At 39.3% G+C, this 16,310-nt stretch overlaps 1 protein-coding gene across 18 annotated transcripts in view; it reads right to left on the reverse strand.

Annotated features, from left to right (window-relative positions):
- Window positions 1-16,310, reverse strand: part of PARD3 (par-3 family cell polarity regulator) — a 461,106-nt gene that overhangs the window by 170,821 nt on the left and 273,975 nt on the right. For all 18 annotated transcript variants that reach the window (XR_003922618.1, XM_041122444.1, XM_030008342.2 and 15 more), the window contains 2 exons: window positions 11,227-11,415; window positions 10,588-10,758 (listed from right to left, as the gene is read on the reverse strand). Coding sequence is in view for 17 of the 18 variants with exons in the window: in XM_041122444.1 (XP_040978378.1) it covers window positions 10,588-10,758; window positions 11,227-11,415 (360 nt within the window). In the remaining variant the exon portion in view is untranslated. The remainder of the gene's footprint in view (window positions 1-10,587; window positions 10,759-11,226; window positions 11,416-16,310) is intronic.

Raw genomic sequence — 16,310 nt, forward strand, 5'->3', positions numbered from 1 at the left:
GGCAGCGCCCATGCGAGGCAAAGAAAGAAAACAATTTTATGTCATCTAGCTGGGTTTAGCCACCCCATTAGCCATGGGCAGCTCTGCTGCGGCTGCCAACACAGCCCCTGAGAGTGAGGAGAATGAGCAACTGTGTGCTCACCGATCAGTTTGGATGCCAAATTTGTCAGCACCCTGACACTCACTGCAGGGACAAGAGACTCCCCACACCATCACCCAGCCCTCACACCATCCAGCCTTCCTGCCCCTAAAGTTGTCGGTTCACCTGACCTCCAGCACTCTGCTGGCTACTTGGTAATGCTACCAAAGGAACTTTGCCAAGACCATTAAGCCAATTCACCTAAACAGCGTGAACTGAAACCAGCTCTTTTAAAAACATAAATCTTTAAAAATAGATGTGTTTTGTAGGGTAATCATATGAACTCATACATCAAAGCATTAGCTGTTCTCACCAACACGCCTCTTCATACTGAAGTGTATAGTTAAATCTAAAGAACAATGTCCCTACACAAATCCCATGGCATATATTTTATATGTATGGAAATACAGCGGGGACCAGATACTGCAAGATACTGAGCACGCTGCAAATTCTTTGAAGCCACTGGGAACTGGGAACGCTTATTCCAAGGACTGGTCTTTAAATGAGCATGAGAGGAGTAGTTTATAGTTTCAGGAATTACAATAACAAGCAACATGTTTGTTGCTTGTTTCTTCTTTAAACAGCTGCCCATTATTAATCACTCTTCCCGCAATCCCCAGATGACTAAGAAATGTACGGTATGAAAGATTTTAAAAAAAATCTGCTTCAAGGGCTACAAAGCACTCAGCTACAGTCTCCACAGCAGAGGCTTTGAAGTCAGCCCAATGGACTAACGACTTTTGACATTTGGGCACTGGCGTAACGCCCAGTACACGGAGGGGTGGAGGTTTGCGAAATGCCGCATTACAAAGTTGAGAAGACCACGATCAGGAGGTCGCAGAGTCTGTAAAAATTATTATTTCTGTTCAAAGCCATCATCTGTTTAATATAAATGAGATACTTAATGAAGTTCCAAATTGTAGACTTATCTCTCCCAGTTTGATAAGCACTGGGGAGATTTACTGCATCGGAGGGTCAACACAATTACAATTGGAGGCACGTCAAGCTGCAGGAGAATAATAAACTTGCAGTGCAAGTGAATTAGACTCAATAAGGTTTAAATTGTGAAATGAGGATTTGTTTTATTAGTTTTTTTAAATTGCAGATTACAACTGACAGCTTTACTGAAAAGTAAATTAAACAATATTTGTAGCTTCTGTTATAATGGAATCTAAGGCAAATTCAAAAAGAATAGAAATGTTAAATTCTGAAACACCGTAAGAAAAAAAGCACACCAACATTAGACTGCTTGAGAGCTTAAACTTGCATGATAAAGGCATTAAATGATGAACTAACCTTTATTTCACTGCCTTTAAATAAGGTGTGAAAATATCAAAGTGCTTCGGGATTTATTCGCCCAGTGCTATATTGATGACTTTATGTAACAAGTGTCCAGCTTTTAGTGAGCCATATCACACAGTCCTTCTTCATGTGACAACCCATCAACTTTCAAACTAATTTGTAGGAAGGTCTCAAGAGATTTGCAGAAAGATACTGACAAGAAGAAAGCTCTGCATCAGAGAAATAAATAAAAATTCACTCCTGGTAATGCAGTAAAGTACAGGGTAAATAGAAGAAACAGCAGGAGCGTTGTGTTTAGATGGCCGCGTTTGTAAAGTGAATCACATATTTTATCATTTTCATGGGGAAAACTTTTTCCATTTCTAATTAGCATCTCAAAAGATGGGTTTAAACAAAGGCATCGACAGCCGACTACACAAATATTTTACAGAGGATACAATGCCTTTTATAAAATAGCAAAAATTAGACAGGAATTACAGAACTGGCTTTCACAAAAAAAGAATTCTTTTCCTTACATTGTTAACAGGAAGTTTGTGTAAGAAAAAATACATTGAATTTGGAAACTGTGCTGTGGGCAAGACAAAGAGACCGACAGTCCAAAGCAATATTGCAGTTCAAATAAAGACTTGTTCTTCCTGATGCATTTCTAATAGAGAGCTTGAATTACACATTCCAGTTCCTTCCCTTAGCCAGCATCAGTGCTATCCCATATAATTTAATTTGATTAACTGATAAAGAGTAGGCAATATTAACAAAGATGTACGAATCCCTGATCTTCATTAATGGCCTGGCAAGGAAAGCAAGCTAGGCAGCAACTGAACCCTATACTTCCTATCAATAGCTGCTCCTAACAGGAGCACTTCTTGGTGTGACAGTTCAGAGTCACAGACCAGCTGAGGTTGGATGGAACCACTGGAGATTATTTAGTCCTCCAACCTCTTGCTCAAAGCAAGGTCAGCAAGAGCAGGCTGCCCAGTGCCTTGTCCAGTTGGGTTCTGAATACCAAGGACAGAGACTCCACAACCTCTCTGGGCAACCTGTGCCAGTGGTTGACCACCCTCTCAGAAGAAGATTTTTCTTCTTATGTTTAAAAGAAATTTCTTGTATTTCAGTTTGTGCCCGTTGCTTCTTGTCCTGGCACTGGGCAGCCCTGAGAAGAGTCTGCCTCGGTCTTCTTTATTCCCCCTCATCAGGTATTTACAGACACTGGTAAGATCCCCCTGAGCCTTCTCCTCTCCAGGCTGAAAAGAGAGAGTTCCCTCTCTGGGTCCTAGCACTGATCTATAATAAATGATCATATTCATAAAAATGCAATAAAGCCTCACATGCTACATATTGCCTGTAGCTCCTTTTCTCTCCATTCTCTTAAAATAAAAATAGAAACAAGTTGGTTTTTTTTTAAATAAAAAAGGTCTCTACCCTAGCTCTTTGTCATTCAGATAAGAACCAGCTGTTTGCTAAAGCACTGTCTGTACTAACTAGCCCAGCTGCTGCTTATCTAGATGATAAAAGGACAACTAATGTGGTCCTTTTTACTTAAACACCACCATCCACCCTATCTGAAGTTATGCACATAAATATGAAAAAAGTTTATGCACAAGAACATTGCCAAAATATTCACAGCATAAACTTTTTTTTTTTTTAAAGAAACAATAATCAGACTCCTTTTTTCCTTCAGAAAGTAGATTATCCAAATACTGGCATGCAAGCATTATGGATTTTAAAGAAGCCAGTACACAATATTACGCTGCATCCAGGGTACTGAAGCTCCTTCTATCACACAGAATTATTCTCCAAGCTTTCTTTTTCCTTTCTTATCTGTGTACTGTGGCTAAGACGTCCAAAAGGCTTCAGCTTCCTTTTTCAACTGAGATACTTTTACAATACTACTACCAATATTAAATATGGTTTTCTTTGTTACCATCCAAGTTGGGATCCTGCTTTAGGGGCAGATTTTGCAAGACGCAAAAATGTGGGTAAATAGCCAGTAAAAGGGTCAGGTTTGACTTACATGCACAATCATGCACTACTAAATGTAAAATTAGTACAGTGTTTCTAAGAAATACTGCATTCTTGTTCTGACAATGTTAAAAGGCAAGGAGAAGACAAAAAATGCTTTCAGAATGGTGGGAGGGAACCCCCACAACTTTGCAAAATGTACCTAGAAGGTAGGTTATGGGGTATGGGGAGGAACCTGTACCAAGACGGAGCTTTTAAGTTGATACCAAGGATAAAAAACAGATAAAGGAGAAAAAAGTCACTCAAAATAAATGGGGACAGGTAGAAGGGCAGAACAGAAGACACAAGATACTACAAAATAGAAAACCATGTACATACTTTCCCAACAACTAAACTTTAAAAATATTTCTTGGGATGTTTACTATTAGAAGTTTACCTAAGTAAGTACACTGAAAATCATGCACCAAAAAGACCACCAGAGGCATAAGAGGAGACCATTAACAAGTCCTGTATTAGAAGCTCAGGGAAAATGTGCCACAAATTAAAAAACCCACCAATATGGCCCAAGAAATTGAGAGGAAGAAGGAAGAATTTTGGCAGCACCCTTCAGAATGCTCAGACTGAAGGTAAAATGTTCACCAAAGACTTCAGCCATAAGAAGGTACACAGGGAATCAGTTAGATCCCTTGATGGCAAGAGTGAAAAGGGCACTGAGGGACAAGTCTGCAGTAGGGAAGCTCAAAGTTTTCTTTGCCTCAGTCTTTACTGCTGAGGATATCAGGGAGATTTCCACACCTGATCCCATTCTTTGTAGCAAATAAGGAGAGGAGTGAGATCAGCCAAAAGAAAATACACAGGACCATTAGATCAACTGGGTTATGTGAGAAGTTAACATGTCACCCAGGTTGGATGGCATTTTCCCAAAAGCCCTGAAGAAACTCAAACATGAAATTGCATAACTGCTGGCCAAAACGTTCAACATACTATTTACAAATGGCCACGGTGCCAGAGGACTGGGGGTTGCCTGTATACCTAGAGGGGATCTTGGGAACTACAGACCAGGCGTCTGACCTCCTTCCAAATAAAATGGTGGCATCCACAATAAAGAGTGAGATCACTGAGCATGACGGACATGGGTCCGTGGAGAAGGCAGACATTCATGGGGAAATCCTGCCTCACTGGGATGCTGGAGTTGCACAAAGGTGCCACTGAACTCTCTGGCAATAAAATGGACATGATGTATTTGCATTTTCAAAAAGCCTCTACCAAGGCTTCATATCACAGGCGTTAAAGAAACTAAGTTTTCATGGGATTGGACTAAGTTTTCATTTTCTGGGTTGAAATCTGGCTAAAGGATTGGACACAAAGATCAATCTTCAGGATGGAGAAGAGCCAGATGTAGGTTCCCCCATGGATCAGAGCTGGGAACAGCTTAGGCTGATGAGCAGCTTTATCAGTGACTCGGAGAAGAGAGTGAACGGTGAAAGCATTGTGTTTGGAGAAGGTGCTAAAGCCTTTTCGATAGTTAAATGAACTCCAGAAGGTCATCACAAAACTAATCTAGCAAGAAAAGAAAAAAAGAAACCTGTTATATCAATTTCAAAATAGGTAACTAGGTAATGCACGCAGGGAAAAATGATGCTCAATGTTTTATACTTTCACATACCAGAAAAAAAAGATGTTTGCTTGTTTCCTTTCTTTTATAATGAAACCACTCATTTGCAAAGTCTCTCTCACTGATCGGTCTACCAGTCATTTTATTTAAACAGTTGATTAGGTCCTTACATGGTCTGAATTCATGACTGTTTCTTTGCTTCATGGTTTGCTCCATTTTCAACTCAGCAACTGGAGCAAAGATGAACAGGCATGCAGAAAGAAATGTAGGGATCTGCTAATCATTTGAAACCCTTCATTTCAGGCAGGTTTGGCAAGACATTAATTCTGTCAAAAAAGGGAGATAGACAAGAAAAAGCCTTGAAATCTCTCATTTTGAGGAAAATGGTGATGCTCTCTCTCTTAATGGCAGACAAGTGCTGCCTGCGTGTGACATGAACAGAGTGCAGACAAGCAATCTGTGCCTCTAAGCTGTCCAGGTTGCAGGACTGAAAAGAGCAGGATTCCAAAAGTAACAATTACCTTTATTTTCTTGAATCAGCACATACTGCCTCCAGCTGCACGGATCTGCCTGACAGTCGTGCCTACGCGCTACGTACGCATTACAGCCATACAGCCAGCAGCTCTTTGCCCATACAGGCTAATCATAAAAATATCACTAATTAACAGAACACGGCGCAAGGAGCTCCAGTGTTTCTCCTTAAATCATAGTAATTTAAAAAATGTCAAGCCCAAGTTAAAGATCTAAAAAGCTGATGGCCACGTTTTCTTAAAACTGAGGTGTTAAATACCGGCTGTATATGAGTATCAAGTCAATACTGTTGTTATTCTTCCCATTTTTGCCACTGTCTGCACAACTTTGGAAATGTACCTTAAAGTCTCTCTGTGCTTATATAGGAAAGTTGAAGAGTCAACACACAATGCTGATCACAGAGGGCAAGGCTGAAAGTTGAAAACATAGATTAGAACAGTATATTTAACTTTTTTGAAGGGGGGGGGGGGGGGGGGGGACTTAGATATATCCAAATCCCAAACTAAATGTTTTTGTTACATTAATCTAACAGCATCCATCAAATATTCACTGTGTGATTTTCTCTGGAGTGGCTGAGATATTAAACAAAGCTTTGCAAGTTTTGTAGTAGTGCAGCTTACAGAATTAAATATATTACTGTACTCTGTGTAGACGTAATGCAAGCAGGAGAAAAACTCAGATACACAGTTTTGGCTTGGAGTTCATTCATAACTACCATTCACTCCATGCTTATATCAATATTTACTACAAGATAATTCACTCAAAAACCTGGATAGATTATACTCTATCTCTTGGTGACTCAATGAAAATTCTTTCTACAGGCAACTCTTCAGTTCAGTAAAACCACAACAGCATAAAAATGCTTTTTACCTTCTGGGAACTTTGTGGTCTTTTTTGAGTTTACAGTTATGTAAGTGCTGATGATGTAAATGATCTCCTCACTACCTCTCTGAAGACAAGATAATACTCTTATGGTGTTTATGTACATTTTTATTGTTACTATAATTGCTTTGGAGGCTTAGTCTACAACGTGAGAACTGGTGAAGCTAAATGAGAATACTGCTGGCATGAAAAAGGAGTATCAGAAGTCACTTCACAAATTTTTGAAACAGTTTCATGCTCAAGTTAAGTAGACTTTGACTTTTGAAGCTTTCTGACAAAGAAAGAGCTCCTCTGCAGCACATTGGGGGCAACTGTCCCTGCCTCTCTAAACCCAGGACAACAGAGATTGAGCTGTCCTCTCTTCTAGACAGCAACCAAAATACAAAAAGCACATGAAAATTCAGGTGTGAATTGAAACACAGAAAAATGGCACTCTGCAGAACCATGCTGTCAAATGAATCCCCCCTCCCCCACAATTCTTAGGGCTGATTATGAAAATGAATATTAAAAACAAAAGAACAGTATTCTTACTACTAACTTTCGTAAAATCCAATTCAAACTCAATTTTACTGAAGAAAAAAGCAGACTGGGTTGCCTATCTATCTCAAAAGAACTCAGTTTGATTTTGCAAATGCAAAACTATCAGTGGACTTGAAGCTAGGGGAAAAAAAAAAAGTCTTCTTTTTTTTGTTCTTTTTGCTGTTGGTTTTTTAACATCCAGATAGCACATGCTTTTGTCATCCATATGTTGAGCATTGGCATTATCACCCCTTGTACAGATTCCCCTTCCGAAACACTTGTAGCTGCTCTGTGGCATGGCAGGGAATCTCAGGGCACTGAGTCCTGACCTCGCATCATGATGCAGGACTGACCATGCCACTGGAATGGAGCAGAATGAACACTGCTGTTGGCGATGCACAAAGGGAATATAATCAAGCTCGTTCCACTTACCTCTGGTTCTGCAAGACTAACAAGAGTGTAAGCTATATTTTTGTCCATAAAGTGAGCACATACAATGCAGAATCAGCACAGGAAAGAAATCGGTTGAACAGGATCTTTTTTGTTGCTGTTATTTTATGGTGACTCCTTTGGAGAACCAAAAGAGAGAGAAAAGCATAGAAAACACCAGGAAAATACCTTCTCCAAAGGTAAACATTTCTTTTCTGTCTTTAAGAAAAAACAGTAAAAGCCCATTTCGGAGGAACTGGGGATGTTTAGTCTGGAGAAGAGTAGGCTGAAGGGAGACCTTATCGCTCTCTACAAGTATCTGAAAGGAGTTTGTAGTGAGGTGGGTGTCAGTCTCTTCTCCCAAGTAACAAGTGATAGGACGAGAGGAAATTGCCCTCAAGTTGTGCCAGGGGAGGTTTAGATTGGGTATTAGGAAAAAATTCTTCACCAAAAGGTTTGTCAAGCATTAGAACAGGCTGCCCAGGGAAGTGGTTGAGTCACAATCCCTGGAGGTTTTTAAAAGAAGTGCAGACGTAGCACTTAGGGACATGGTTTAGTGGTGGACTTGGCAGTGTTAGGTTAATGGTTGGACTCGATGATCTTAAGGGTCTTTTCCAACCTAAACAATTCTGATTCTACAATTCTACACTGGTAAAAGGTGTGATTTATCATGATAGGGTCTGCCCTTCTGAGCTTTTACTTCTAATCTGCAAGCTCCTGAATTTGCCGCCAGTCAGATGTAATTTATTTTTTGTTCTAATACTAAAAATCTTTGCTGAGACTGTATACTAGGCTGGTGGCAGCTACAGGAATACTTGAAGGGGACAACTTGCGTACCAATGCATCTAAGTAATCTACATTGCTGAATTAAGCATAATATAGCTGAGGCTGCCAGACACGGCCAGTATCTGATGCTCCATGGGAAAGTGAATATCACTGCAATGCTCTGTTGCACAATGCTGCTCTCCAACTGGGTCTTAGTCCACACATCCATCACTTAGGGGCTAAGCTGACTGAATACCCCACTCATATATGGTATTCATGCAAGACACATAAATAATATTATCATAGCTTATTAGTATTATATCAGATTAAGAATATCTAAAGTTTAAAACCGTCCAGTTCTTGAGTAAGAAAGTAGAGTTTAATTGCAAAGTGCCAAAAAAAAAAAATTCTCTCTTCACTTTTCATTTCATTGAAGTCTGGGCATTGCAAGACTTTCAGAAAACTGGTTTCTTGAATACTGCCAGCTCAGCAGGTAAACAGCTTTATGTCCATGCAAGTCATGCTTTCATCATATTAAAATATGCAAACAGTATATACATTGTATTTCCTTTCGATATATGAAAGCAGTAATTCCTGAGGAAAAAATACTTTAAAAAATTATTTTGTAAACATGATCACTACACCAATAACTGCATATCATCACTTTCCCAAATCATTATGGCTCATCTCACTAGCTTATTAAGGATTTGGGAAAATGCATAAAAAATTGTATAGTAGGCCCAGACAGACACAGCTCCCCATCCTGCTCCGTCTACAGATACATTTCAGTGTATCAAAATCTGGTTCTAACATCCGATCTTTCATCTTGGAGCACACATACTGTAGACTGAGCTGTGCCTTTCTTGCCATGTGATTTCTGCAATATAAATCACACTAAATGTCAAACAGATGTGGGGCACCAAACTAATCTTAACTTGAACAAGCAAAAATTCTATCGGATTTAAGGAGCAATGTCTTTGGTTAATCATCACCGGATTTGCTCCATCATGTTTACAAACACTGTCTTGATACATTTGATCTAGAAGACTTTCACTAAAACAAGAGTGAACACCTTCTACATCCTTTTCGAAAAAATTATACTAAACACAGAAATAATCTAAAATATTTCACCCTTTTTATTTAGTAACATATAAAATGCATCTGAAGTGGGGTAGGAATAAGGAATAAGTTTCCAAAGGACAGTCTGGAGACCAAGTTCAGAATTAAGGCTAGAACAGGACATCACCAAATATGAAAAGGCCAGAATTCCTTCAACACCAAGTGAGAAACCATGTGCATCCAAGCTGGCTTTCCAGCAGTGTGTATATATAAACATGTGTGTATGTGTATTAAAGCTGTGTATAAGCAGTGAATCAAAAGGAACTTAATACTTCTAGAGAGGCTAGTGTCTTTTTCAAACATGATTTTATAATTCACTATGGACTGGAATTTTTTAAAGATCAATTTTATGCATTAAAAAACACACCATTCCTTTTCCCCCTAGGCAGGATCAGCAGTACTAAACCAATTTGTGCACATCATTTTTGAAGCATAATGCTCAAGAAATAACATTCCCAATCAGACCTTACCGGTGTTAACAAGAATGAAAGAATGACTTTTAGATGTCGTAAGAACAGATGCTTCCCTGACCCATTATTCAACTGCACCCTATTTAACTCAGTGCATTTCTCCAATTTGTCAAAATCATTTTGAAGTCTAATTCAGTCCTCCACAGCATCTGCAGTCCTTCTCAGTATGATATGCCCACATATTCCTACTATATAGCATATTTTACATTAATCTAGTAGATAAACTATTAGAAACCATTAATATGTTTCAAAACATTAACACATTAACATTGCACTGGAGGAGACAGAAGTTGCAAATAGCAGAAAAAGAATCACCACTTCACCCTGAATTCAGTATTTCATAATTCCTTGCAATGAAGGAAGACGCAACATATTTTAAATCCAAAATAACAGAATTATTTGCATCAAGTTTTGCAGAATCTTTACATGGAACTTTCAATTGCTTAGATGAAATATAATAATGAAATGTAAAAGCTCTACACTTAATTAAAAAACCTGAAAGTGACAAAGAAGCAAGTCAGTTAACACTTAACTCTATAAACAAAAGATTCAATAGACCTACATAAAAAACTCCAAAGAACAAAAATCACGTAAACAGTGGGATCCAATTACAAAATCAATATAGTTTTATTCAGTGCTTCCTGTTATTCATTGATGAAAATACTCAAAAGAAAAACTTTATTGATCGGCAATAAGGTTAGCATGTCTAACACTGAAATTCAGATCATTTTGCAATTCTCTCTTTCTTTAGCTTCTCAAATATTATTTTCCAGGTCTCAGAGGAAACATGACATCTCCTATAAACACAAATACCTTAGAAGTAAAAACTCCCAGTCCCGTTATCAAAAGCGTATTACCTCATTGCATTTACTTATTCGTCTCGCCACAATAAGCTGAATCATTCCCCGTTTGTTTCCTTCAGTGGACATGGACCTCCTTAAGGTTTCCATAGCATCTTGATTTGTTTTGCCCAATAATGATTCTCCATTTACTGCTATTAGTTGATCATTCACTCGAAGCCTGCCATCCTGGAAAAGGAAAGTTTATAGCTAGTTACGCAAAACACGCACAAAAGTTTAGTCTGCTGGAGAGAGGAAAAAAACAAAAGAAAAATAATCAAACAACTATGCTTAGTCCTAATAGTTTCTGGCCAAATGAACACTTGTATAATAGCTTCCATTGCAGCCATTGTAGGAAATGTCTGTTCCAATTACAGATTTGGACTGCAAGCTATTATCACAACCTGTTTGCACAAATAGCATACTAATTGAACGGTACCAGAGATGGCTTGTATCCTTCCCCAGAATCTGTAAGGGCTGTTTAAATCCTGGGATGCGCAAACATGTGAATTTGAGTAGAAATCTAAATATTACCTCTGATGGTGTAATTGGAAAAAGCTAGTTACAGAGCAATCTCATTCTTGAATCTGTGGTTATTTTCAAAACAGCCTTATGGAAAACCAAGGAAGACCAAAGTACACAGATGTTCCCTCTTACCTTGGATGCTGCTCCACCGTTAATAATGGACTTGACGAAGATTCCTAAATCGGCATGGTTTTCTTTTGACCGGTTACCTTTGACGCTCACGCCAAGTCCAGCTGATCCAGAGTCATTCAGTGGAACTTCAAATGTCAGGAATTCCCTGGTGCCATCAGGTGTGAGGACAAGCTCCTCCTCTTCTGCTTTCTGTCGGGAAAATTAGCATGGGATTATAGAATAGCATTTCTCCTCAGGAATTCTCTTCCCTCTACAGCTATTACCATTAAAAAACCGCTGCTTTTAACTACAATGCCACAATATTTTCCACAGTAATTGTTTGAAGAAACAGGCACAAATAGTGTATTTTCAATCACCCACAGTGACGCCTAGATTCAGAAATATCTTGCATATGTGTCTAAGTGTTTCTCTGTCTAGTAGAATAATTGAATTGTGTGTCATTACTTCATGTGCCATTAATACCAACTCACGTGTAAGCTACTATTTCATGAGCCAAAAGAAAGCCATATCAGAAATATATTCTTATTTGCAAACCTACAGAATTTTTAAAATAGCATCATCATCTATGGTAGCTTTGCAGTCATGGGGAGAAACTAAGCGAAAGAAAATTAAATTAAAAAATTACTCATTCACCTCATTTCGTTTAAAACTAGCTGTGTTAGGAAAAACAGAAAATTACACAGCTGAGATCTGCAACCGCACATCTCTCTGCTATTGCCAGGCTTAGCATGAAATCCAGCTCTGAGTGCCAGTTTTCCTCTCTTTCCCGGCTCTGCCCTTCACCTCTATCCCTCTACCCACATCTTTGGTTCTTCACTGCCCTCCACACCCAGTTTTAGCCTGGCTGGGACAATGGCTGGTTCCAGGGTTTTGAACACCTGGAATTATAGCCCCACGCCCGCCAGAGTCCCCAGCAAGGAGCTGCTCAGCGACACCTTTCCATACACCCAAAAGCCGTGCAAGTGCAGGTGACCGGCCTCTCACTTCTCCTCCCACGGAGCTCAGGGTGGCGGCAGGCTGGAGCAGGGGCCCTGCGGTGTCCTCCCAGAGCGGTGGCACTCGTGGGGGCAGCAGGCACAGGCACAGCACCCGGGAAAGAAAGGGTCAGGCCCTGAGGAGCAGTGCTCATGAGGAATGGGAGGGATGGGCAGTTCACCAGCCCTGTCCCTTGCGGTAGACACTGTCCACTTGGCTCTGACCATCTTTCAGTTATAACAAAGCAGTTATAACCACCTTTGGTTATAACTTTACCAACTAAAGAAAGAAGTCATGCCCTTAAAGGCAATTCTCTGCAGTGGTCCCTTTGTCTGGCCTCCAGGAAGATGCTCATGAACCCAACTGTGCTGTTTTTTTCTCACCTACGTGAAGGAGCAAGAGTAGGAGAACGTCCACCAGAAGGTGCCCACTAATGTCCAACAGTCGGCAGTTCTTCTCTGGAAGAATTAATCTGGCCAATTTTTTCATAATCTAAGCAAATACATCACCTCCCTTACCGACACTGATATTATGACAACATTTCCCACGTCACTCTCATCTATTTGCAAAGTTCACTCCTATTTTTCTCCTACTCCCAAGATACTTGGAGTAGGACAAGACACATGAGAAGTTAACGTGCGCCTGCTGAGCTGTCCCTGTTTTTTAAGACCTGAGGAAATGCAAAGCTGACAGGCTCTTCTGAAATTCAAACACAGACTACAGCAAAGATGGATGTGAAAGCCATGTGGAGTACAGCAGACTGAGATGATCAATTTGGGCACAAGCATGCTAGTTGTGTCACCGTTGACCTAGAAATGCAATGTGAAAATGTCACATGGGAAGGCAGTCAGACTGCTGAGAGAACCGGAACAGCCGAGGGAAGAAAAACAGGAGCTCTATCTCTTCCCGCTTGGTTAAAAGCATGAACCTTAATGTGTTCACCAACCCTTTTCCCTTGCACTAGACACTATTTGCTCATCTCTAACCATCTTTTGTTTATAACAAAGCATAATGCTTCATCAATTAAAAATAAAAAATAAATTAACACCCCCTATCTAAGTGCCATAGCTAGGCTGGCTCACTTATGAAAAAAAATACATCCAAATACATCTCTTGGCCATGCGAAACAGCATGATCTGTGCTAGCTGTCAGGAATGGAAAAGTGCACTGTATCCATGGAAAAATACTGGATCTAAAAAATACTTCCCAAATTTGGGGAAAATTACAACCCTAATTTTCCTGCTTGGGTCACAGAAGCACTAGTTACAGCATACATTTGAATGCATCTTTTGTCAGGTGGATGCAGAATAAAACAATCTGAGATGCATGTTACCTTTTAGTTTCTGGAACACTGATCACTTTCATATTCCTTAATAAATAGTAGGAGGAATAAAAGCTTGCGAGCCAAAAGGGAGACAAAGCCAAGGTAGGATGTATGAGTAATCCAAGGAAGCACATAAACTTACTGGATTTTTCTTTACTACTATTATCATAAATTTACAATCAGTGCCCACCCCCCTACCCACCCCCAGTATTTTCTAATCTTCTAAAAAATCTGGAAGAACTTCAGCTACAGCGATCTCCCTTCCAGGACAGAGAACTAAAATGCTTCCCCGCACAGCCTGTCCCCGTCGGGTGCACTTCTGTATGCCAAAGGGTCAACTGGAGAGAGCGTCTCAGTAAGCATCCCCAAGGACTTGGCTAATGGCCTCTACACTACTTCTCTTCAGTGAGACCAAAGAGATGCATTATCAGCTCAGCACTATTTTTAATGTGAGGCTTCTGCTTGCTTGTTTTCTACAGCCTTGAATAAGGAAAGAAGCTAGTATCAGGCCACAGACACCTGAGTGAGCAGGTGAAACTTAAGGACTAAACCTGGAGCAAACTACTCCTTGGCAGCTGCACATGAGTAGATCATGCTCATGAAAAAATGAGACACAGCAGCCTCAGCACCGGAACAGAAGTATTGAAGCCATGAGAAAATTCCTCAACTCATCCAAAGAAAAAAATTACCATTACTGGGCTAAGGCTTCATCGAGTATCCACAGCTTTTTCAACTAAGCCAGCTTGTTTCACCCCCAGACCTGTGTCTGCAGTTTTAGGGACATGAGAAGCCTTTTGCCCTCTAGAATCTGTGTGTCATCTGTCAGTACCATATGCCTGAACGTAGATTTTAAAAAGAGAAAGCAATAGAGAGAACAAGCATTCCTTTTTGATATCCCACAATTTTTTCTAAGAATACTTAGGAGAAATATGTGGCTTTCAAGAATAACTGAACCATTAAGATTCAAGGACTATGGATACGAAAATACCCACTCTAACATTTGTGCCACACCATGGTACCAAAGAAGGTCTTACTAGATATGATATACTGAATACAACTTCATACATACAAACCTTGGATCAGAACTATATAGTGATCAGGAACCTCTAAGCATGTCATAAAGGAGCCATTCTCAGAGAAATAAGCAGGAAGACTTTAGCCTGATACCATAATATTTTGAACCAAAGTTGTAAAAACAAAAATAAACCACCAAAACCTCAGACTGGCTGAATCCTTTGTTCCCCAAAGCCTTTTAGAGTACAGAAACATTACATGTACAGCGACTCTTCACAATCAGTCAAATATTAGCTATTATAAAAAAGTAAAATTTGTGCTGAAGTTGTGTTGAACATTAAGTATCTAAATGTAACAAACCATATAAATTCCCTAATACATCCAAGGAGACAGCATAAAAATGCACAAAAATCTAAAATGCAGCATTTAAAAATTTCAACTGAGAACACAATCACTTCCTAATTGCAATAACTTCCATTTGATCTTGATACACTCTAAATTAACAGCTTCACTATGTCAATCAAACACCTCAACACCGTTTTCATGATTAGTTGATCTGTGGGAGAAATTTACTCCTTCAAATACTTTTGACAGGCCAGCAGTAAACATGCAAGCAAAATTATGTACTGTGAACCCTGAACAACAAAATTCAACTCCCTTAAGATTTTTCACACACTATGTCCAAAACAATTAACAGCAGAACAATATTCTGTTCAGACAGAGTCTGCTGAGGAAAAGGTCATCTGCTATGACTTCGGCTGGATGAATGAAACTGCTCAAGTATGTAATTTGCAATAAAAATTCGATTGGTGATAAAATATGTAGGTGTCTTTTTTTTCTTGCTTCAAATTCATACTTAGCATCGATTTATGCTAAATGACATTTGAGATAAGTTTCTCACTTTTTAAATACAGCATAAATATCTTGTAAATTTAAAGACAAACTTCCCAACTAGATTAAACTTATGGCAGTGCTTCGATATATACAGAGATTAAAAAAACCCATAAGATAAATAAGGGGGAAATTATTTTTCTCTTCTACATAACATTGGTTTCTGATCTGATCATAAAACCTGACTTAATTTTATAAACAACCTTAAAATGGACCTTGACACTAAGAGTGCAATGAACTTATCATATTAGTAACAGTATCTCCTCTCTATCCTTTTATGTTTTAAATACTATGAAGAAATTTCTTGCTTGGGACTTCTTCCCTTTATAAAATCTCATCAGGGTTCAGCTGGTGAGTAAACAGCATGAGGTGGGTGAAAAAAGAAACCTAACAGCAAAGAAAAACCTCCTCCCACCTAACGGGGAAAGCAATTTTCAATCAAGCTGGGACAAGTTTCCGAAGTGGCTCGCTGCAGCTACAAATCCAGCTGCATTCTCTCCAGCAAAGTTTATTCTCTTGCAAGCTTAGACATGCTGTCTTCTCAGCAGCTATTAAGTCACTGAAACTTGTCTGCAGGTTACTTTGTGATTATGTATAGAGAAAAGAAATAAGTTAATCATGGGACTCTCAGCAAAAAAACAATGCACTCCCATTTCCTTTCACAGAAGCAATTAATAAAGCACTGCATCCCCTTTCTTAAAAGGTAACCTATATTTCCAAGTTATATATATGAAAACATGTACATGAAAACATTTACAGGGCTCTTGTATGCACACGTATATGCTTGTACACATACAAACACACCCTTATATATACCACAATGGTGAAATTCATGCGATAAATTAGGTAACTATAGCACAAACCCTACCTAACACCTCCA

Source organism: Aquila chrysaetos, chromosome 3 (assembly GCF_900496995.4).
Source record: "Aquila chrysaetos chrysaetos chromosome 3, bAquChr1.4, whole genome shotgun sequence".
Classification (NCBI taxonomy): Eukaryota; Metazoa; Chordata; class Aves; order Accipitriformes; family Accipitridae; genus Aquila; species Aquila chrysaetos.